The 25552-nt window shown below is 37.6% G+C and overlaps 1 protein-coding gene across 8 annotated transcripts in view; it reads right to left on the minus strand.

The window, feature by feature from the left end:
- Positions 1–25552, minus strand: part of PPP2R5C (protein phosphatase 2 regulatory subunit B'gamma) — a 196655-nt gene that overhangs the window by 6737 nt on the left and 164366 nt on the right. For 4 of the 8 annotated variants that reach the window (XM_043981614.1, XM_043981615.1, XM_043981616.1 and 1 more), the window contains 4 exons: positions 14733–14860; positions 11758–11859; positions 9550–9622; positions 5601–5717 (listed from right to left, as the gene is read on the minus strand). In XM_043981614.1, coding sequence (XP_043837549.1) covers positions 5601–5717; positions 9550–9622; positions 11758–11859; positions 14733–14860 — 420 coding nt within the window. Of the gene's footprint in view, positions 1–5595; positions 5718–9040; positions 9623–11757; positions 11860–14732; positions 14861–25552 lie in introns of those variants that run through there. The other 4 variants (XM_043981617.1, XM_043981619.1, XM_043981622.1 and 1 more) reach the window with 3 other exon arrangements.

The following is a 25552-nucleotide window of genomic DNA, read 5'->3' on the forward strand; positions in this document are numbered from 1 at the left end:
TGAGTTCAAATCTGACCTCAGGCACTTACCACTTACTAGCTCTGTGACCCTGGGCAAGTCACTTACCTGCAATGCCCTGGCAGCAAAGAAAATAAAATAAAATAAAAAATCAAGGTATGCTTTCTTTGTCCACTATGTCTAGCATAGGGCCCTGCATAAAGCAATGCAACTGAATAAATATCGTTGCATAAATGAATAAATCCCTCTCCAAATGCCCACTCTTCTATGATGATATTACAAGTCAAGTGAAGAAGCATTTATAAAGTACCTACTATGTGCCAGGAACAGTACTAAAAACACTGGAGGTGCCACTGTGGTAAATGCTACCCATGTGAGAGAGAACATTCTCTTTCTGGTTATAACACATACATAATTGTTCCAAGAAGGTGCTCAATTACTAACGATCAGATATTACTTTAATACTTCACTGGGCAACCCCCAACGGATTCAGATCAAACCCATGCATTTCATAAATTGCTAAGCTTTAAACTGAACCTCTGAGAGACCTATTATTGCTGGGCAGGTATTCCAAGTTATTCTAGTCAGGTGGGAGCTAAGAGCTCACAGAACTTTTGGACTAGTCTTTAAGAGCCCAGATTCAACCAATCAATCAACATTAGACTGTAGTATAAAGAGAATTACTAAAGTGTCAGATTTTCTGAAAGAAGTACACAGTTCAACCTTTTGGCATATATGGCTGGCTCAGTGAGGCTGCTCAGAGCAAGGCACCACACAAACAAAACACTCAATGACAGAACGGTCTTAAGATCTAAGAACTCTTCTCAGTTCCTTTTCTATCCACTCCTTTCTCATTTGACACTTAAAACAACCATACCTTCATTTACCCAGTTCCAAGCTGCATGATGCAGAATAAAGAACAATGAACTGGGAATAAAGAGAATTCAGTTCTTAGCCCCACTTTGGGCACTAACTTGCCATGTGACTTTGGGCAAATAGCATGTCCTTCAGTGATATCATATGTAAAAGGAAAGGTTTGTATTGGATTAAATATTACAAAAATATAGACAAAAAGGTGATACAGTTCCTGCCCTGAAGGATTTAAAAATATGGTATGTAAAAATGTGCATGAGGGTTCATCCAGAATGGAAGTCTAGAACCCTCTTTTACCCAACAGGACCCAAGGCATTTAGATCCTAAGGTCCTTCCCAGTTCTAAAATGCTACGGCATCTTTTATGGGATTGTGCCCATTCCTGTTAAGTATTCATTTACATTTCTCTCTCTCTTTTTTTTTTTTTTGGCAGGACAAAGTGACTTGCCCAGGGTCACGCAGATAGAAAGTGCCAAGTGTCTGAGGCTGGATTTGAACTCAGGTACTCCTGAATCCAGGGTTGGTGCTTTATCCACTGCGCCATTTAGCTGCCCCTACATTTCTCTTAGTATGTGATTGTATTAATTTTATGACTTCTTAAAGGAATATACTGTGGTGGTCAAAGGGCTATTAAGTATCTAGAGAGAGAGGTAGTTATGTGGTATAATGGAAAGAGAGTTGTTCCTGGAATCAGACTCAAATACAAGTCCAGTCTCAAAGATTTACTAGCTGTGTGACCCAGTTTTCTCAACTGTAAAATGGGAACAATGGCACCTACCTCACAGGGTTGTTTTGAGGATCAAATGAGATAAGTATTTGTAAAGCACTTAGTACAGAGTTTTACATACAGCAGACAATTAAATAAATGCTTATTCCCTTCTCTCCTTCCCTTTTCTTAGTACTTAGGTCCTGGGCCTGAAAGTAGCTTGAATGAAAAATTCAAATTTTAGTCTAAGCTACTTATTTCCTTAGCTTCAGTTCAAAGTATTTCTTTTCTTTCTTTCTTTCTTTCCTTCCTTCCTTCTTTCTTTCTTTCTTTCTTTTTTTTTTGCGGGGCAATGAGGGATAAGTGACTTGTCCAGGGTCACAGAGCTAGTAAGTGTCAAGTGTCTGAGGCTGGATTTGAACTCAGGTCCTCCTGAATCCAGGGCCGGTTCTTTATCCACTGTGCCATCTAGCTGCCCCTGATCAAAGTATTTCTAATCCTCACAGGTATAGCCAGCCATAGGCATTAGCATGCCAGAGACCTCTGCTATTCTTACAAGCAATGGTATCTAAATCCCTGGAAACTGCATTTGAAGCAATGCTCTAAAAGTCTAAAACTCTGCCAACCCTCATAATTAAAACACAAGTGCCCCACTCTCATGGAGGCATGAAGCTTCCACTAGATAAGACAGGTCATCATTTTTTAGCTTCTCTGCCCAAGCTGTTACATGATTTGGGTTTGTGGCTAGCTAATTTTATAGTTGGTTGAAGGACAATTAACTGTGATTCCCTATTACATGCTATCAACTCATTAGGCTTTCTTAAGAGTCATTGCAGTGGTCTTCTTTAATAAACTTAGACTAGGGAGCCAGAGACTAGACCTGTGATTTCATTGGTATAGGAAAACTTCTATCAGTGTAGGTGAGAGGCAGGACTTCCTGCCCCAAGGTCACCTTTCTAAATATAGTCATGTGGCTTCTTAAATAAATTAAGCAAAACTAAAATGGTGGCACTTATTCATTGGGTCCATCAGAAAGAGTGAATTCAAATTCTTTTTCCTTTCCTTTCCTTTTTTTTTTGTGCAGGGCAATGAGGGTTAAGTGACTTGCCCAGGGTCACACAGCTAGTAAGTGTTAAGTGTCGGCCGGATTTGAACTCAGGTCCTCCTGAATCCAGGGCCAGTGCTCTATCCACTGTGCCACCTAACTGCCCCCCTTCCTTTACCTTTAAAAAGAAGTTTAAAAAACCCCTAAAGCCAAAATAACTCTTGGAAAAACAATTTCACAGAGCACTGAATTATCTTACAAAAGTATGAAATCCAGTGATAACCAGATTATGCAACATATGGATTACTCATGTTTCCAAAGGAATCCTTTATACCATAAAAGCCTGCAAATGTTCATAATTTTAAAACTTCAATGAGATGGAAAAAATGCTCACTGACCTATTTCAACACCCAGATTTAGAGATGACATGGGTGCTGCTATTGAACCAGGGAGTTCAAAAAAAGGCCTGCTGATTTCTGGTGTTTATTTCATTGGACTGTCTTAAACATTACTTAAAAATTATTGCTACATCAGTCCAGATCCATAATTAATTTGGTGGAGTGTACCCTGACTTACTGAATTTCAAAAAACAAAACTAGTGTTTTTTCCATTAATTGGGCATAGCAATTAATTGTAAGCAGAATGTCATTTGTTATGCGCCATATAAAACACAGTCCATAGCTGGTTTTAAGAAAGAAACATTAAATATTTTACTAATTAATTTTGTGACTTCATACAGGATTATGTTGTGGTGGCTGAAGGGCAAAGCAGAGGAATATTTCATTAAGTGGGGAATTGCCTCCTTCTCATACAGATCATAATTGTCAACATGAGCTGTGGCTGAAAAACCCATCACCCTATGGATGACCTGTTGATAACCTTCTTTGAACTTAGCTAGTCTGGTTTTCAGATAACTGACAGACTCCTGTTCTTGACCCCATTGTAGCTTGGCAGGACCTGCTAGAGTTTTCACAGTTTTTGAGAATCCAAGGTCACCTCTAAGATATAATGTGTTACACTTTAGTGGAGCTATTTCTAGGTTCAGTTCCCCTGAATCTGCCTATGACTAAATTCATGCTTACTCATGTAACATATGAATAGGTGACCTTGAGGGAGGAAGAGAGCTACTTAAATTCTGGGAGACACTAAATGATCTGTACTAGGAGAAAGTCTCTTTCAAGTTCATAAAGCATAGAACTGGGACTGGAAGGGACTGTAGGGATTTATTCCAGTTCTCAAGAGTCTCAGAGGTAAATGAGTTCCATGGCAATGAATAAAGCCAGGAGTAGAAATCGACTTTCCCTATCACCAATGAAACAGAACCCCACATAGAAAGCTGCAGGCCCAGGCCAGAAGTACCTAGAAGATACCCATAGAGGGGATTATGACTGAAACCTGACTCTGATAGCCAGAACTGGAATGGATCTTAGAGTCAATCTAGTTCAGTGCCTATAGTATACAAATGAGGAAATGAAAGCCAGAGAGTTATGTCTGAAGTCAGCATAGTCAACAGCAGACAAAGGAGAAGAAAGTTTAGGTTCGTTGGCTTCCATTCTAGGATTCCTCTTCTGAGCCAACCAGGGGGCCCAGTGGATAAGAACTCTGGGCCTGAAGGAAAATTTGAGCTCAAATTTGATCTCTGACTCGAGCTGTGTGAAACCAGGAGAGTCACTTGACCTCTGTCTCAGTTTGCTCAGCTGTAATAGGGGGATAGTAACAACACCTACCTCACAGGGTTGTTGAGAAAATCAAATGAGACAAGATTTTTAACAGTGCTTAGGCACAGTGCCTGGCATCCAGTAGGTACTGCATAAATGCTTCTTATTCCCTCCCCTTCTCCCACTATACCACGCTGCCTCAGCTGATTAACCGTGAAATGCTTACACTGGATCTGTGATTTGATTGGTAGAGGGAACTCTAATATAAGGCTGAAATTACACCAAAATGGAACTGATCTTGTATTCTGCTGGATGGATTAATAGCAAATGATACTGGACACAGAAGCAGCAAGAGATAATGGATACAAAGCAGGCCCTCTAAGACAGCAAACCCTGAGTTCAAGTCCACCTCTGACCCACACTAGCTGTTTGGGCATAGATTTAACCTTTAAAAGCTCCAGGCAATTTTCTTTTTCTTTTGCGGGGCAATAGGGTTAAGTGACTTGCCCAGGGTCACACAGCTAGTAAGTGTCAAGTGTCTGCCAGATTTGAACTCAGGTCCACCTGACTCCAGGGCCACTGCACCACTTAGCTGCCCCCCCCATCCCCCGCCCTGGCAATTTTCTAAGACTACTTATTGTAGAGAAGATGCTGGGGCTCCCTAGTAGAGGAAGGTAAGATTATGAGGAATTCTCTATAAAAATGAAATTTAAATGTTGTTCTCTCCCAAGATAATATAAGTTTTAAAGGGCAGGAATTGTCTTTCTTTTCTGCTTGGTCTGTATTCTTTAGAATTTAGATCAATGTTTGTCTTTACATAGTGCTTCTTCAATGCTCCCTCCATCTGTCTCTATCACAAGCCTAGGCCAAACAACAGACTAGTGGGACTTCAGTCTCCCCTTCCCCTTTCTCCCCAAAGAATATCTAATTTTAAGTTTCTAGTGCGGTTCAGGGCAGAATTAGTCATTTGGATAAAGAGAGAGAAGGAGTTGCCTCAGGGTTAGAACTGAAATAGGGAAGCAGAAGGAGAAAGTGCTAGGGAGGTGGGAGGCTGCTATTGTTTTTAAGAATAAGAGTTGTATGGAAGTTAAAACTAGTGTGGCTAGCTTTCTTATTACTGCTATTAAAAGATTAGGTAAAGGAAAATGCAGCTTTCAGGGTATCTAATTAAAAAAAATAAACTATCACTTAATACTAGTGATCTTATTACTGGATGAGACCCAAGGGTGAAGTCTGCTATGCGTTTTATCAGATTATCATATTGATTTGTTTAAGACATGGTACAGGTACATCAAGCACCATCAGCTAAAATTATTAAGTATTTATTAAGAGTAGCTCAACTTATCTCCACATAATTTTACCTGACGAGACTCTTCATTGACTGTCTTTCTCAGCATCTGTAAATCTTCAAATAAAGGCCCATCTGTTTCCATTGCAACTGGAAGATTCAGGGTACTGGCTTCACTATACACTGTGTACTAAAATGCAAATTGTTAAAATCGTCACTCTCAGTTAGGAAGGAACCACTTCATACTTCAAAGCATTTTATTGCCAGGTGAAGTAGTATTAGATTCAAGGAATAATATGTTTTAGGTAATTAAAAAGGTTTGTGTCTGATCAGAACTAAATACTTCTTAAAGTGCTCCAAACCTTGCAAACCTCTCTCTCTCTATATATATAGTTGCTTCTGTACCCAAGAAAAAGATGCAAACAGAAACTTTTTTTTAAACTGGGGAAAAAGTATGAGCACTGACTAAGCAAAATACAAGTTTTCTAAATATGTAACAATGGCCATATGGTAAGTCATTAGCAATTCTAGTATAAAAATAAAACAATTATGACACATTCTACCAAAAGTCAGATTTGGGGACTGGAAACTAGGCTTCAATCATCTCAAAGTATTATCTATAGAAACTCTTTAGTATTAGTTTGTTATATGACGAACAGTTAAGAGAACCTATAAAATTTTAGACACAGGACAGCAAGCAATATACTAAGATGCTTATAAAATTAGTGCCTTCTCTCAATAATTTGAAGCACATGTTAAGCCCACTGTAATTTCATACTATGAAATTTTAACCCATGAAGTATTTTCCATTTTCAAGTACTATCACGTAACAGTAAAGTGCTGACAGATGTTACTATGATTTAGTCACAAATGGCACAGACAGAGATGAGACATCAGAACAATGTTAAATTCACAGTGCAGTATTACAGAAGTTTGTAATTGCCATCATAAAGTGGTTTATTTGAAGACTACAACTGTGGGTTAAAACTATTACTTTTACATGATTGGTAAGGTTACAAGAATATTGCAAAAGAATGACAATTAGGATAACAATCAAAACTTTAGAAAATTCAATAATTAGGATGAAAGAAAAGAAGAAAAAACATTTATTATGCTACAATAAGTATCAGAAGTAGACCCATATTCATTCACTGTATGTACTCAGTCCACATACCTGACTGGTTCTTCCAGGGTAAAGCATAAAGGTACTTTAACTCAATTTCTGTAGTTTATGTAAACACAATCAGATGGCCTGTATGTTACATATGTGGTATGTGTCTATGTTTTATAAGACTTTAACTTCAAAGAGAACAAATTCTCAGCTTGTGGATTTTCAAGTGTTCATTTGGTATAGCTTCAGCGTTCATATTTTATGTAAGCAAGATACTTTTGCAACATCAGGCACACACATATATAAGGCTTCAGGATTTCTATCAATTGTACAGTTTCATGGTAACTTTTAAGAAACCTCCTAAGCAGACTTAAGAATATTATTTTAGATTCATTTGCTTAAAAAAATTCCAAACACAATACGCTATGAACCTATTAAATTGAAAGTGCTTAGCATAAACTTATACACAAAAAGAAATACAATTTTAAAAAAGCATTGAAAAAGTCACACTACATACTTTGTGTATCATGTACTATGTATTTTAAAGCAGTAATAAAATATTTCTACATAATATGGCTTAAGTTAACTTTTCTAGTTTTATGAAATAGCTTATGAAATGGTATGATTGAAATTTAATTTGCAGCTCTAAGAGAAAGCTAATAAAAAATCAATAGGCTTATTGTCATAAACATTTAAGAATTGGTAATAAAACTGGTTCATTTGTTACCATTCTTTAAAAACCATTTTTGAGAATTTTAAATGACAAATATATATTTTATAACACAAATCATTCTTAACTGTGCACATGAATTCTGTATCAAACAGAATTTTACGTATCCTCACAGTTCCATTTACTTAAATTTACTCTTAAGATGTAACTGAATTGCTTGCCGAAAACCTGATAGACTAGAATGGTAATAAATGATAGAAAAGAAGTCTACTCACCAAGTAGACTTCAGTGATTTTATATATATATATATTTTTTTTTCCATTTTTTTTTTTTTGTGGGGCAATGGGGGTTAAGTGACTTGCCCAGGGTCACACAGCTAGCAAGTGTTAAGTGTCTGAGGCCGGATTTGAACTCAGGTACTCCTGACTCCAGGGCCGGTGCCCTATCCACTGTGCCACCTAGCCGCCCCCAGTGATTATATTTTTAAAATATTCTCTAGTTTCAGGGTAAAACATACAGAAAGAGAAATCTTTAAACTTTTCCTCTAAGAAAACAAAAAAGAATTACTAGGTTTTTCTCTGCATCTTGAGATTCAGCCAATGATTCTCACTATGTTAGGAAATTATTTCTTTTTTAGCAGAGTAGAAGGGAACCTGGGAATAAAATCTTGGTGTGGAAAAGACTCAGAGACTGATATTCAATAAAAGGTATCATTAGAATCAGAGTGACATATCAAATAGAAGTCAGGAGGTAATAAGTTTTCACAATTGGTACTGCTTTGAATTTACAAATACCACACATCCACAAAACCAAAGGTCTCCATTTCAAAGAGCCATCCCACCAAAACTGGGAATCAATTTGGAAACTACACCTATTTAATAAAATCTTTTAATTGCCTTCACTTTTTTTTTTCTTTTCTTTTTTTTTTTTTAGTGACTTGCCCAGGGTCACACAGCTAGTGTTAAGTGTCTGAAGCTGGATTTGAACTCAGGTACTCCTGACTCCAGGGCCAGTGCTCTACCCACTGCGCCACCTAGCTGCCCCATAGTGCCTTCACTTTTTTTTTTTTTTGCAGGGCAATTAGGGTTAAGTGACTTGCCCAGGGTCACACAGCTAGTAAGTGTCAAGTGTCTGAGGCCGGATTTGAACTCAGGTACTCCTGAATCCAGGGCCGGTGCTTTACCACTGCGCCATCTAGCTGCCCCATGCCTTCACTTTTAAAAGCAACTTTTTTTTTTTTGATATGTAGAACTCTGATGAATGAAGGTAAAAGCCAGATTGACTGTTAACATACATAGTCCAGCAAGCCTGGGCCAATGGAAAGGGGACCAGATTCAGAGTCAGAAAGCCTGGGTTCAAGGCCTGGCTCTGCTACTTACTAGATTTGTGACTTTGCCCAAGTCACGTGACACCTCTGTGCCTCAGGTTCCTCATCTGTAAAATAAGGGGTTGTACTAGGTGATCTCTAGCATGGTCTTCCAGTTCTAACTCCTGTGAAACTGTAGTAATGTGCTACATACTTAGCTATTATTTTATTTATTTATTTATTTTGTTTTGTGGGGCAATGGGGGTTAAGTGACTTGCCCAGGGTCACACAGCTAATAAGTGTCAAGTGTCTGATGCCGGATTTGAACTCAGGAACTCCTGAATCCAGGGCCGGTGCTTTATCCACTGTGCCACCTAGCTGCCCCATACTTAGTTATTATTAAAGAGTAAAGCAGTTCTAGAAGAAAAAGTCATCTGCTTTGTTTTCAATCAATTTAAATTTAACTTCTTTTTAAAAATCTGTATTATTTTAAAATGAAAAGAGAATGTGCAAGGCTTTGCTTCAGGCTTTTTATCTATGACAGTTGTCAGAAAAGAAGCAAGCTGCAATTGCAGTCCAAAGGGCTAAGGTCCAAATAAGGGTTTCACTGGACCACTGTACAGCCATTTAATTTACATTTTATAGCTGCAACCAGATCAACTGCTTATTTAAAAAAAGAAAAAGGCTACTTCGTAAATTCTAAGGTAACTTTTTTTTTGGCGGGGCGTGGGGGAGTGGTGAGGGACACACAAAATAAGTACTTGCACAAGAGGAAGTTTACAAAGTTTAAAAGTATTTTTTATTGCAGATAGTGCATATACATTATTAGTAAAACTGGTTTCTTTCCCCATCTCTAAGATGATATCAAATACCTGATCTTATTATGATATTAACAAAAACCCCAAATGTTTTCATGTTACTCTTTTTTTCAGTACCTGGGGATTTGATTTGGCTAGATTTTCTATTTTAACCCATGCTTCTTCTCGTTCCTTCAGTTTTAGCTTCTCTCTGAAAAATAGCAAAATGTCAAATTAAAATACCAGAAGAGATTTCAAAAGGTTAATTTCTAAAAAGAGACAAAAATATTTTAATCTCATTTTTATTGCCTTTCACCTTCACTTCCAAATATAAACTTCTTCCCTCCCCCAGCTAGCAAGCCATCCCTTATAATAAAGAATAAAAAGGAACAACATTCCCCCAACACACACACACACACACACACACACACACACACACACACACACACACACACACACACACACACCCCACCAAAGGTATCTGACATGGCATGTACTATTCCAAAGCCACAGTACTCCACTCCTGCAAAGAAGGGAAGGCATCCATAGGTATTTAAAAACATTAGCTTACCCATGAGGCTTCTCTACAAAATCTACAATCTTTCTTAACTTGGATGGCATAATTTATTTATATCCAAAGCAAAATCAGAATACATGGCAAAATGGGAGACAGGGCAGAGTGAGATGAAATGCCAGAGCAAATACTACTGACAAGTGCGATTTGGGGGAGTAAGGCAACCTAGGTAGCTGTGTGAACTTTGAGAAGTCACTGTCCCAACCAGATAGAGATGAAATGTTGAAAGGTCAACAGTAGGGGCTCTTATCTTTTTTATTTTTTTTTAAACTGTTATGGGCCCCTGTGGGAGGCTGATGGATTTCTTGGAATGTTTTAAAATGCACGTTTCCCTCCACCCCCATCCTATTTACAGACCCTGTGAAGGCTGCCAGGATGTGAGGTTGATCTTTTGCAAGCGATTTAATGCAAAGGCATGGACAAATACTACAGAGAATGAGGATGACTAGATGGGCTGTAATTTATACACTAGTGGAGGAAGTACCCACACTGAAGAGATCACAGACTCAAAATATGTAAGTACTGATGTGAATAAAAATGTATATGCAATTTTGAGGAATGCAAAAAGCTTTGTTTTTAAAATCCTTATATTTTATAAAATGTGATATATTAATGGGACCACATAGGGAAAAAGGAACAGTTGGTCCATTTTGCTCATTCTCACTAAACTGGACAGAGTAATGGCTGCCAGTGGGGAAAAAAGGTTTTTAATAAGGTAAGGGAATGAAGGAAAATGATTTCTGATGGGACCCACTGTTGTTAGTTAGTCAATATGGCTACTAGGACATTCCTCCCTTTCCTGAAATGTCCTATGTAAGCAGACGGATTGTTCCTCTTTTCTTATCATTCTGACTCCTCACCCAAGTTCTGCTGCACACTCCCATCTTCTCTTTGTTTCTCTTGTTACTACCCTGGTACTCACAGGTCCGACAAAGACAGTATCTCTGGGAGACAGCAGAGGGGGAAACAAAGTGCTAGATTTGGAGTCAGAAGAAATCTGGCTTGGAAGCCCATTCCTGACCCCTGCTAACTGTGGGCTGATGGACAGACAGGTCGTTTAGTTTCTCTGTGACTGATTTCTCAAATGTAACATGAGGAAAATAGTTACTGAATGCAGAAAATGGTTCCTGTATGCAGGATCTACCTCACAGGCAACTTATGAAGATCAAATGTGATACTATGTGTAAAAGGCTGGCTAATTTCTAAGCACTATGCCAATGTTAGTTAGCTTCCTTTACTTTGGCGGTTTGAAGTTAGGTGGAAAGGCTGCCAACTCGGACCCCATGTGAGTGATGAGGCCTAACCTCCTGCAATGGTCCACACGTCCTATCATGAAAATGAGGGGAATAAAGGAGTAAGAAATGAGAAGTGGGGAAAAAGGAAAGAAAAGGGGGGAAGAAATAGGGAGATGGTTATTAAGAAAACATTTTCTTCTAAGAAAAGAAGGAAGGGAAGAGGATGGAGAAGAAAAACTAACTATAGAAGAGAATCAAAATAACCCAAACAGATTTATTATACTTCTCTCTTAGGATTTTTGCTGGTATTATTTTTCCTGGACAGAAAGTCTAACTTAAAGTATTAAAACAAACATATTCCATAAAGCATATTCACAACAAAATTATTACAGGCCAAAGTTAAGTTGTTTATCCAGAGAAAAAGGGCCATAGCTTTACTTTACAGTTAAGAGAAATTTTATAGAATAAGCAATGTGAGCTGATAAGCAACAATTAGGAAAACACTGCAGAAAATATATTTAGAACAATGTAACTTACTTCATTTTCTCTGCTTTAAATTGTTGCGTGCAGTCATCAAATAGTTTTTGGTTCATCTCCATGAAGAGTTTCAACGCATTATATATCAAGCCATGTATTGTTCTATAAGTAAAATTTCAGGTTCAAACTTAATACTATAAGCAGAATGACATATCATACTGATCAAAAGTAGCTAGCTGTTTAGCTAACTGGTGAATTAAATCACTCTGGGAAAGCATTTAATTTGTAGGTATTTACATTTGATAGAAATCTTTAAGACTAAACACAGCCTCACAAAAACATTTGTGTAATATCACTTAAGCAGAAGCCAGTGCCTGAAGTGTTTTAGATAATTTTTAAGTCTTGCAAATTTTATCAATTGAGGAACCAAATAACTGCAAAGCTAGAAGGAACTATTAATAGTTACCTAGTCCAACTCCTACCTAAAAAAAAATGAATTTTTAGTTTTTAGATATTCAAAATGAAAATTTGATATTCAAAGCTCAAGGAAAACTGCTTAAATTTATTCTTAAATTCCAACAATCTTTACTTAATTAAATAACATTACCTAGAGTACTTCAGAAAAACTTCCTTTGTAGACACTTCATATTTTGAAAAATATATTCAACACTATTAATCTGTGGCACCTAATAGTTATTTTTCTTTTAGACATTAGTTACATATTATTGATGTTTACATCATGAAAAGTATGTTTACTATTTTAAGAAAAAAATAACTCAAAGTAATCAAGTTATACAGAGTAACACTGTAACTATATTGTGTGTCAGCTTTTCCATCCACTTATTTGCTCATCTGTAATTCAAAACCTTATTCACGTTAATGAAAAAAAATAACTGTCACCACTAGCACAGAGAGATGCTCAAATAAATCAGGAGCAACAGGTGAAAAAAAAAAGACTGGGTGTAAATATGATCATCAGTGAAGGAAGGGCACCTTGCTATAATCAGAGACACCCACTTATGAATCAGGACATCTTAGTTTGAGCTCCGCTACTCTCTTGGTGTGCAAATGTGAGCCAATCACATCACATCAATCTCTGGGCTTCAATTGATGGTAAACCAATATGCAGAATGAGACACATTTTTCAATATGAATAATACAGGAATTTGTTTTGCTTGACTATGAAAAAAACCCAAAGTGGATCAATCATTTGTATTTTCATCAGTGTGGGCCTTCGCCCCACCAAGGAACTGCTATGGCTGAAAGATTCCTTACCCTGGGGCAATCTTGGGGATGTGACTCTCCTAACTTTTCTAGGCTGGTCCTTAGACATAGACATATCCTTCTCTCAGTTCTTCACGGATGACAATTACGCTATCTTACATTTCTATTTCTTTAAGGTTTATAAAGCACCTTTCTCACAACAAATCTGTGAGATAGGTACTGTATTAGACCCCTTTATAGTGCTGAGAAATAGTCTCAGACAAGTAGAGAAACGTCTTCCTTATGATCACAGAGGTAGTAAATACTAGAATAGAGATTCATCCCTCGGTTTTCTAGATTGATAACAATGTGAACTGTATAAAAGAATGGGGACCTCTAGAACATGAGGGTTCCCCATCACTGGAGGTGTTAAAAAAGAGGCTGGATGACCACTTGTTAGGGATATAAAGAGGATTACGAGATTCCTGTGTAGATATGAGTTGGACTACAAGACCTCTGAAGTCCCTTTTAGCTCTGTGATGATGTGTTTCTCCATGTGTATATGTGTAACACTTTCTGTGACATGACATTAGAGTTGTAATTTTATCACAGTATGGGTAGCCCCTTTACTAATGCAGAATAGAATCCCTTTATGCCTAAAGGGATTATTGATATAAGCTCTGATATATATATATATATAAATATATCTCATATATATGCATAAATATATTTATAGACATTACTAATATTATATAGGCAAAATTGATACATGCTGTTAATGAGCTGTTGTGGCTAAAAAAATTCTCTAGTTGGCCACTGTTCTGGTGAAAATGACACTGCATTTGGGTTGGCTGATCTTTGGAAAATAAATCTATAATCTAGTAAAAATCCATTGTATTTAGTCCTCCTGACTCCAGGGCCAGTGCTCTATCCACTGCACCACCTAGCTGCCCTGTACTTAGTCTTGTCACTGTGTCAGTGCCCGTCAGAGTTTGTGCTCTAATGATACAACTTTTGATGAAAACTTAGAGGAAGACATTAATTCTATGTAGAAAAATCCAGGACAGCTGGGTGGTGCAGTGGATAGAGCATTAGCCCTGGATTCAGAAGGACCTGAGTTCAAATTCGGCCTCAGACCCTTGACACTTACTAGCTATGTGACCCTGGGCAAGTCACTTAACCCCAATTGCCTCACCAAAAAAAAAGAAAAAGAAAAAAGAAAAGAGTGTTAGAAAAATCCAGAAAATTCTTTATGTCTCAAAAGAAGACATAATTCAATAAATAAACACTGGAAATAAAGGAACACAAACTTAGCAAGAAATAAAATTAAATGTACTTACTTTGTTTGGATGCTGTTAGCATTTTAGTAAGTATATTGTCTCCCCCTTTTTAGAATCTTGGTGGTATAAAGGAAGCTATTGTAACTTCTACACTGCAAGGATTCCTCAGTGATGGGCCTGGAATATTGCTGCCATCAGGTACACAGGAAGCATTCAAGCCCTCCTAAGCCATCTTTATATTAACAACACAGATCAAGAGGAAGTTTTAGCTTCTCTCAGAGAGATCTTAAGTTATGAGAATCATGAGATATTGCCTTTGTGGAAAGTCATAAAGACTGAGTCAAATAATATGCCATGATGTTGACTTGGGGGAAAAAAAGGCCATTGATAGAATCTACAGTATTACTTGAGTCTACATGAATTTTGGAGTCTCAACTCTGTGTTTTCTTTACTGACACTTAGAATCTAGATTTCCACACTAATTGGTAAGAAGCTTCAGCAAAAGCGACAAAGCGTAAACATTTTTGGTCAAAGTTGTGACTTATTTCTTACTTATTCCAATGGGTCTTTGAATTACGGTACAAAGATGGAAACATGATGGGCAGAATCTTTGCTGCATTGTCACTGATTAAACTCATAATATATTCATTATTCCAGTAATACAGTGCCCGCTCTGCCACCTGAAAAATAAAGACACATAATTTTTTCTACAATGAAAAGGTTTAAATCTGTAAATATCAAATTAAGAACCTTAAAAGAGGTGAAGTATAGGTTTATGCCACCTAATGTTGTAAAATGGTTTCACAAAAAAAATGAATCTGGATCATAGGTTATAGAACTGGAAGGGACACTGGAAATCATTTAGTGAAAAAACTTAGGGAAATATACCATAGGAAAAAGAGCTGAAGGTAGCCAGAGCCACTTAGGTGAGTAGCTAAACACTTTTAGGAGGTGTGAGATGTTTGGTCAAAGTATGATTATAATGTTATTAAAACTTAATTGAGAAATTTATAGGCTAGAGGAACATTAAGTGGTATATGCCTATATTTTATTAAAAGCCATTCATTTAAGACAAATATTCATTGATATTTGTCCTGCTTGGCACTGTGGAAACCATACAACTTGACTCCTGACCCTAGTAGCCTATAACTCTAAGGTGGTATTAGTCAACCATGTTTATTTATTCAATAAATACATAATGAATATAGGTGTGTACAAAGTCCTGTGTTGGACACTTGTGAGAAATACGAAGAAGAGTAATATGCTTACAGTTCTATAGGGAAGTTTGATAGGGAAGACTGATAAAAAGCATCTACAAGATAGAATGAGAAAAATGCCATAAAATTCTATGTACAAAGTCTTATAGGAGTTCAGAAGGAGCAATCACTTTAAATGATAAGCTTAAAATCCACACATAAGTAAACATACAGATAGATACATGGAGCATACAAGAGCAAAGAGCATGAAACTTCAAAAACCCAAACCAAACCAAATCCAGAGTAGTTGAATTTTGCAGCACTTTAGAGGGAAATGACTGAAGGTAAGTCTAGAGGTAAGATTTTATTAGAGTAAGAAATGAAAGTTAAATGCTTTGAAATCCATGAAAAGATCTGTAATTTTTCTTGCATTTTAAACAATTCTCCCATAGAGAGCTATGATGATGCCTCAATGTGGCATGGAAATGGCTTTGGATCCTCAAAGTTGCACCCACGGCACGGAGGCTCTGGCAGCTTCTACCAACCTACAGAGATTTTGAGTATGGTCCTGGCAAACAGATGATGCCTGCTGTGCTGTCCAAGGGCTGTACTCATGGGCCACAGCAACCCATAAAAGAGTCCCCTGAAGCCTCTGGCAAAGTGGTGGAAAAGGGAGCAAAAGGTGCTAAGAACCACCCAGTTTGCTGCCTGTCTACAAATATTAATTCAGCTGGAAATACCCTAAACATGAGATAATGGTGGTCTGGTGGTCTAGGAGAGGACAAATATAGAAGAACTAAATTCTATCATTCTTGAGACCAAAAGACAAATAAAGTTACAGTAAAAAGGAAAGGCAAATAACAGAGCAGACAGAGATGGTTTTATGTATCCGAGGTCCACAAGAAACATAATTTTACAAGGTACCTGGTCATTTCATATAGCCAGTACTTGTGGCAAATATTTGCAGAAATACGAAACTGAAGATGTCACATAAGCTGCAATTACTTACTCTTTTTTTTTTCTTTTTGTGAGGCAATTGGGGTTAAGTGACTTGCCTAGGGCCACACAGCTAGTAAGTGTCAAGTGTCTGAGGCCGGATATAAACTCAGGACCTCCTGAATCCAGGGCCAGTACTCTATCCACCGCGCCAACTAGCCGCAATTACTTATTGTAAAGGTTCAGGAAGAGAAATTTTATGAAGAATTTATTAAGCTTTTCTAAATTAAATCTATATATATCTCTATATATAAGTGATCTCGATGGAAAAATGGGAATAGGAGAATGTAAAATATGTTTTCAGGGGGCAGGTAGGTGGTGCAGTGGATAGAGTACTGGCCCTGGATTCAGGAGGACCTGAGTTCAAATCTGGTTTCAGATGCTTGACACTTCCTAGCTGTGTGACCCTGGGCAAGTCACTTAACCCTCACTGACTTGCCTCACCCCACCCCCCCAAAAAAGTTTTCAGTTCATAGTTTGGAAGAAAAAAGGAAGAGATGCCAGAGGTTTGTAGGTTACTAAGAAGAGTCATGCCTGTACACCATGAATATTTTTTTCATGAACAGAGTTGGGAGGTACTAGATATGGGGAACACCAAGTAACATCATCCCCCCAAAAAGCTAACATACAAAAAATGGCCAGTAACCATGTGGGAGTTATTTCCAGATCAGCTGTTTGTGTGTACATAAGACTGATTTGTTAGAACAGATATAAAAACCAACACATGGTATACCATTGTACCTCCAAACTGATGCAAAAAAGTAGAAAATTGGATAAAGAACAGACACTGATGCAGACCATTACCATTTCCTTTCAAAGTTTAATTGATGTAAATGAATTACCACAAGGAAACAAATAGAGCCCCAAAGTTGTCTCTGTCAGCAAACACATGATATTCTTGCCATACAGACAGATATTAACAACTGGGGTGTAACACTAGTTTAAAATATAAGCTTGTTTTTTAACTTATGGAGGGAACATGGCTAATGCAGAAATTTGTTTTGCATGACTATACAGATTTGTAATAGTTTTTGTTTTTCTTGCCTTCTCAATGGATTGGGGAAGCAGGTAGGAAGAAGGACAGAATTTGAAATTGAAAAAAAGAATAAAAAAGTCTCTGTGCTTTTAAAAAACCTCAAACCAAAACTCATGGAGATGGCTTTGAGTGTGCATCTGCATAGGCTATCTTGACTATATATTTGGTGACTTGCTTATTTTTCTTTCTTTTTTGTCTTTTGTTCATAACAGATGGCTCTCTGGGTCTGGAGAATAATGAAGGTCATGTCAAAATAAAGATATCAATAAAAAGATTTAAGAAACTTACAGAGGACAGTTAAAATTTATGAATGGTACTGACATAAAACAGTGAAGCAGTGGAGGACAAAAACTGAATTTACAGAAAGCCTGGCAAGAGATTCACTTAATTCATCATCGCAAGGCTTTTCTTTAAGGATAAAATTTCTTCCAAACCTGATTCTTTCTCACGCTTTCCATGGCTCCTCCACCCCCTGCTGAGAATCTGGCTACATATTTTACTGAGAAAAAAAAAATGACATCTTTCACTGAGCTTCCTCTTCTCCCCTTCTCATATTACATCACTGTGAGAATGGCCTTCTGTCATTATCTTCTCCTTCAATGCTGTATCACAGGCAGTTGGGTAGGTCTGTGCTGTAACTGGAGTTGGGAAGACCTGAGTTCAAATCCAGCCTCAGATACTTCCTAGTTGTGTGATCCTGGGCAAGTCACTTTACTTCAGTTTCCTCAACTGTAAAATGGGGGTAATACCATCTACTTTCCAGGGTCATTGTGAAAATAAAATGAGATGTTTGTCCAGTGTTTTACACAGCTTAAAGTGCTATATAAATGCTAGTTATTGTTATTATCATTATCACATGAAGATGTGGCCCTTCTCCTGACAAAGGATGATCCTATCCCATTTGCTCCAGTAGACTGTTTTCTTTACTCTGTCTGCCCTCTCACTTATCTTCAATTTTTCTTGGTTTACTTACTGGCTGCTTTCCTACAGCCTATAAATATGCCTCCCTTGTTCTCAAAAAAGCCCTCACTTGATCAGTCTATCTCCACTGGCTATTGTCTCTTATCTTTTCTCCCTTTTGTGGATAAAGTTCTTGAGAAGGCTCACTACTCTTCTTTTTAACTCTCTCAAGTCTCGCTTTCAACATTACCATTCACTTGAATATGCTCTTTTCAAAGTTACCAGTGATCTTTTAATTGTCAAATCTTGTGGCCTTTTTTCGATCCTTATCCTTTTTGACCTCTCAACAGCCTCCGACAGTGCTGATTATTCTTTTCTCCTTGAAAACTCTTCTTTCCAAGTTTTCATTACATCCTAGATCTCTTCCTATCTGTCTGAGCACTTCTTAATGGCATTTGCTGGATCTTCATCAGGTAGCACTCAGTAACCTTGGGTATCCCTCCAATGCTGTCCTGGGTCCTCTTTTCTATTTTACTGGGTGATAGCATTAGCTCTCATGGATTCATTCAATTTTCATATGATTATCAGGTATCTGCTGCTGATGATCAGATCTACTTCTCCAGTCTCTTTCCTAGACTCCAGACTTGCATTTCCACTTACCAATTAGACATCTCAAACAGGATTTCCTGTAGACATCTTAAACTCAACATGTCCAAAACGGAATTATCTTTCTTCTCAAGCCCTCCCCCATTCCAGACTTCACATTTACTGTTGAGGGCACCACCATCCTCCCAGTCACCCAAGCTTGAAACCTAGGTTTCATTCTTGACTCCTTGCTCTTTTCCTCACCACCAAATCTAATCTGTTGCCAACTCCTGTTCTCTCATATACATTTTATCTCCTCTGACATTGTCACTGCCTTGGTGAAGGCCCACACTCCTGGACTACCACTATAGCCTGTTAGTTGTTTTCCCTGCCTCATCTTTCTCCACTGTGGTCCATCCTTTACTCAGCTGTCAAACTAATCTTTCTAAAACACAGGTCTGACCATGTCACCCCACCCCCTACAATAAACTCTAGTGGCTCCCCATCACTTCCAGGGTCAAATATAAAATCCGCTGACCTTCAAAGTCCTTTACCACCTGCTTCCTTCCTATACTTGCAGTCTTATTATACCTTACTCTCCCCAACACACTCTAATCCAGTGAAATGGGCCTCCTTGCTGGTCCTGAGACAAGATGATCTATACCTAGACTCTGAGCATTTTCACTTGCTGTTCTACATGTCTGGAATACTCTTCTTCCTAATTTTTGCCTCCTAGCTTCTGTCAAGTCCCAGCTAAAATCTTACATTTTATGAGCAGCTTTTGCTGAGCCTCCTTAATGTCTTCTTTCTACTGATTATCTCCCATTTATCCTGCATGTATCTTGTTTGTGAGCTCCTTGAGAGCAAGGACTATCTTTTACCTTTTCCTGTGTCCCCAGCTCTTAGTACAGTGCCTGCCACAAAACAGGCACTTAAGAAATGCTTACTGATTGACTGAAAAATGGAATATATGCATTGTTTTCCTGACAAACTCTTTTCCCATCAGTGATAGTGGATTTACCATATTTGAATACTGAAATCACAGTCCTTTATGTGTTGCATGAAGAGTAGAAATGACAGTAAAAAATAAAAGACAAGAAGAATAGTCTAGATCAAGGCTTCTTGAATTTTTTTCCACTCATGACCCTTTTACCGAAGAAATTTTTATGTAACCCCAGGTATATAGGTACATAACCTTTTATTGTTGCCAAAATCTTCACAACCCCTATATTAAGTGACCCACAATTTAAGAAGCTAGAGTCAAGTATAAAAAGAGAAGATCCACACTGAAGAAAACGCAATTTTGAGGACACTAAGAGATCAATTTTTAACATATCTGATAGAGGGTAAAGACACCAAATTCTCAGAAAAAAAAATAGGCCTTATAATGAACCCTCCTCACCCCCCCCCAAAGGTGATTAAGAAAATATCAGTAACTATTGACCCCTATAGAGAAGCAAGGAGGTACAAGGGATAGAATACCAGGTCTGGAGTCAGAAGGACTTAAGTTCAAATCTGTCCTCAGACACTAACTAGCTGTGTGATCCTGAGCAAGTCACTTAACTCTGCCTCATTTCGTCATCTGTAAAATGAGCTGGAGAAGGAAATGGCAGACTACTCCACAGTATCCTTGCCAAGAAAACCCCAAATGGGGTCATGAAGAGTCTGACATGACTGAACAACTGAATGACTAAACAACAACCAACTGACCTACATACTTACTTTCCCATTTTTACAGCATTTTTATAAGAATAGTCTAGATACTCATTGAAAGCATCTTCGATGAAGGTATAAGAAGGGAACAGGTAGGTTTTTGCAAAAGAGCAGATCACAACTGCACAGAAACCCAACTGACTAAAAGATGTAAAGAGTACAAGATCCTACTCTGTTTATTGTTTGTTTCCTGTTAAAAAAAAAAAAGAAAAGAAAAGCATCTGAATCAACCTCTGATAATATTAAGTGAGGCTTTTAAAGCAAAGAGACAAGGCTTCCAAAGGTATTTGCTACTGTCACACAGTCAAGCATCAAATCGAAATTTTAGAGTGATTATCTAGAGCTGGTGAAGTACTTCATTTGCTTTTGTTTGAAGATGATATTATACTGATTGCAACAAGTCTCAGAATGCTGCAGGACCTCCTGAGGTTCAAAGTCACACAAAAATATTTGGCCTAGCTGTCTATACAGGAAAAAACTAACTGGATAAAGGCCTATTGTTTAGATAAGTGATCTCCAAATTTTTTTTTTTTTGCTGGCACAGCCCTATTAAATTTTTTCTTCTTGGTGGGTATGCTGGAGAGAGAGAGAGTGCAGAAGAGAGAGAGAGAAACTTTCCCAATGGCACCTGTACTACTGCTGTTTGGGGTTAGGCTATAAATACCCTAAGGAACAAATGCTTGACTAGGGAAAGGGTTAGGTTGAGAGCTTGTGTAGTTGAAGAAGGGAATGAAATGGGGGGAGCTGGGGCTGTAGGGGGAGAAAGGTAAGTGTGGTTGTGTTGGAAACAAGACCTCTTATTAGTTCTTTCAAAGGCTGGTATGTGATTCATCTTTCCAACTTTTAGACTGACTGATCACGCTTCCTTTAGGGTAAAGCCTCCACCAGTCTAGACCAGGGTTTCTTAAACTTTTCCAACTTACAACCCCTTTTTGCCCAAGAAATTTTTATGTGACCCCAGGCATAAAGGTATATAAAATAGGTATACATAATCTTTTATTGTTGCCAAGTTTTTTGTGACCCCCCTGCCCCATTCAGCTATGTGATCCTAATATGGGGTTGCAACACACAGTTTAAGAAGGCAGGGTCTAGACTATGGTATAAAGTTGTATGTACAATTCATATTGCTGATTTAATGTGTGTGTGTGTGTGTGTGTGAGAGAGAGAGAGAGAGAGAGAGAGAGAAAGAAACTGTGTATAGACAATGAGTTGGGTCCAAAACTGAAGAGGAAGAAGAAACCTGCCTGGTTTGCCTTTGGGAAATTGCAAAGTGCTTTTAATGACCCTAAAAGTTTCCCTAAAACAGTCTTTTTTTTTTTTTTTTGGTGGAGCAATGGGGGTTAAGTGACTTGCCCAGGGTCACACAGCTGGTAAGTGTCAAGTGTCTGAGGCTGGATTTGAACTCAGGTCCTCCTGAATCCAGGGACAGTGCTTTATCCACCGCACCACCTAGCCGCCCCCTAAAAGAGTCTTATTTTTAAAAATACTATTATTTGTCTAGCAACCCTGCATAGCTATGACTAGTAGACTATCAGTGTCTAAAGAATTAAAAGTTAAGTCACACAAAATGCAATGGAGAGAAATATGATGGGTTCAAACAGGCTACCAGGCAATATCATTGAAGAACCACATTCTCCAAACACTGTAAAGGATATTATTTGGGAGATGTATGTATGACCAAAAAGGGAGATGATCTAGGCATTTAACAAGAGTAAAAGATGGATTGCTGATGGACACCCTGGTGGTTCCACTGGTATCCATCTACAAACTAACAAGAAATCAAGATGATCCATAGCCCTATGGGTGCTCCACCCTGTTAAGGAATTATAGAAAGCCATGGAGAAGAGCTAAAAAGGATGAAACCATATGGATGTGATATGTATCGGTAGAAGAAATGCCTACACAGATGAGACCACAGATTCATTAAAGTTTAAACAATAGTGAATTTTTTGATAACCAAAAAACAAAACAAAAAACCCCAAGCCCCAAACCTTGTAAACTCATCATTTGAACATATATATATTTAAATACTGGTCTTATATCATACATTTGGAAAATCCTCTGGTATGTGCTCTAACCATAGCGCACCTGGAATCTTGCTTTAGTCTCTTCTGTGGCTTCTCTTCTCCTCTGCTTCCTGTCATATGCTTATATCCTATTCAAAATGATGATACACAATGTGGAAATCATGTGCCAATCTGTTTGTTTTTGAAGTTATTATATTAGCTAATTCTGTACCTGAGGTTGAGGCTCAAACTGTTCAGGAAAATTTTTTAATGACTTGGTTTTAATATTACTTTAATGTCCTATGTTAAGTCTAAATAGAGATTTTGTGTATAAAGCTTCTCCACAGTGATATTCTCTTGCTCTATGCTCATGCTAGTTTGGTTAAAAGTTTTTCTCTTTTCTTAAATAGGACAATAAAGTAGAAATAGTAAAAGAGAAAGAATGCTGCATATGAAGGCAAGAAACTTAGGCCTTAGGCCTGGCCTTGCTTCCTACAGTCCCAGAATTCAGTTGGTTAAGTTATTACACAGCTCTGGGCTCAAGCTTTCTTATCTTAAATGAGGGATTTGAATAAAATGGCTTCTAAATCCCTTTTAACTCTGAAATTCTATGATTCTATATGGAATGATCTCCAATGAGAATTAATTTTACCTACATTACTAAAATAAGTGAACTAACTTACTTCAGAATAGATAACCAGTGTCTGATATATAAGCAAATTCTTTACCAAGCTTTATCAAGCACTTTTCAATTAAAATTTTACAACCAGGTCAGGCTATGAAGTATACTGAAAAATAATATGGTTAGAAATAGGATTGGAAATGCTGATATATACCAAAACAAAATGCTCCATGCTTTGTATAAAACAAGATAATTTGTTAGGCAACTTAGTTATAGTAAGCTTTGCAAGTCTCAGCTTCCCAGGTTAGAAAGAATAAACTTTATCGGAAAAATTAAACAATTTAGTGCCCAATTATTATTAAGTATCTACTATGTATAAGGTATTGTGCTAGAAGCTGGGGAATACAAAGATAAAAATGAAAGGGTACTTGCCCTTACGCTGAAACTACTTGGAAAATAATGGGAAAAAAAATGGTTGGCATTTTGAAAGTGGAACCTCTATATCTGGATTTTACTCAGCCTGTGATATGCTAAATGAGGCAGGAAAATACTCGAGAATAACACAGGAAGAAAAGCCGGTCCATATCAAGTACACAGTATTGGAAAGCTGTGTTCAAAGTGGGAGAATTTTGAGATTATTCAGAAATTGATTATAGTCTATAGATTCACAGTCACTGAACAATCTGGCCTATCAATTCACACAAGAAAAACTGAATGGATATGGAATGACTATTTTCCAGAGTAGGATATGCAGGTAGATGGATAAACCATTGTACATTCATCTTAGGCAGATACTATAAATGGACCATTTTGGAAATTACATGGTGCTTTTGACAATTTCAAGCTACTCCTTGCATCAAAAACCTAAAGACTATGAATGATGGGATACCACAAACCATCAATAATCAAAACTGTGGCTGAACCAAAGGATAATGGAAAGATTATAGTTTCATGACTCTTAAACAGGTGGCAGCTTATTACCAATGTTAACTAGAACCAAAAAAGTGGCATAAAATATATCACCTAGGTCATGTATGACTAGAAAAGGAGATTAATTGGTCATGTGGTTATACTGAAAGACAAAAGATGGACAGCACAAGTGTTTTATCAAATATAATATCTATCATGTTAAAAAGCCAAGAAAAGACCTACAACATTTTGGTAGACTCTTGTTGGAGGAATTGTGGAAGAGTAGGTTACTCCTACTTAATCTGTAATCCATTCTACATTGTATTATAGACTTACATCTGGAAAGGACCTCAAAAGTCATTTAGTTCACTTCATTTTACAGATTTGGAAAATGAGGCTCAGAGAAGTTAAGGTCATAAAGGTAGTAAAAGTAACAAAGCTGGGATCTAAACCTAGGTCATCTGACTCCAAATGCAGCACACTTTCCTTTGCATCAAGATGCTTGTGATCAATCTATTTCAGGCCCTTATCATCTTTCACCATAACTGGTTTCCACATCCAAGACTTCCTGTCTTAGTCACCCAAATCAATATAATAAACCACTGCCAGATTGATCACCATACAGCACCATTTTGGTAGTTTCACTTTCCTACTTAAAAACCTTCAATAGCTCCCCATTGTTCATTGAATAATATCCAAATTCCTTATCCTGGTATTGAAAACCTTCCATAATTTGGCCCAATCTTCTTTATTTTTCCACTATAGGTACATCACATACTCCAGCCAAACTAGACAAATTGTTACTCTTTAAACACAGTTTGCACATTTCAGCCTTGGTATCTGCTATGCATCTTTGCATCACTCCCTCCCCACCCAACTTCTCTATCTCTGCCTGCTGGAAGACTAACCTTTCTAGGACCAGCTAAAATGCCACGTCTTCTATATAATGCTCTCTGATAACCTCAGCAGAAACTGAGCTCTCCCTGAAACATATAGCTTTTTCTTTGTACTCCTCTTAGAGCACTTGCTGTTATACTAATTTTTCAAGCATATGTTTTATCTTTCCTATCAGATTGTTATTTCACATAGCACCTAGCAGAGTACCTTGCACATGGTAAGCAAACAACAAATATTTTTAAAAATGAATTAAAAGGCAACAGTTAGCAGTATAAAGTGTTTGTTGAATTAAGTGCTACCTGTTCTCCCTTCTCTCCTAAACTCCAGTCCTCACATTACCAACTGCCCTTTGGACATTTCTGTCTTTCTTTCCTTTCTTTGTTTCTTTCTTTCTGAGGCAACTGGGGTTTAGTGATTAAGTGACTTGGTCAGGATCATATAGCTAATAAGTGTCTGAGGTCAGATTTGACCTCAGGTCCTCCTGATCCAGGGCAGGTGCTCTATCTACTACA

This window comes from Dromiciops gliroides, chromosome 2 (genome assembly GCF_019393635.1).
Source record: "Dromiciops gliroides isolate mDroGli1 chromosome 2, mDroGli1.pri, whole genome shotgun sequence".
NCBI lineage: Eukaryota > Metazoa > Chordata > Mammalia > Microbiotheria > Microbiotheriidae > Dromiciops > Dromiciops gliroides.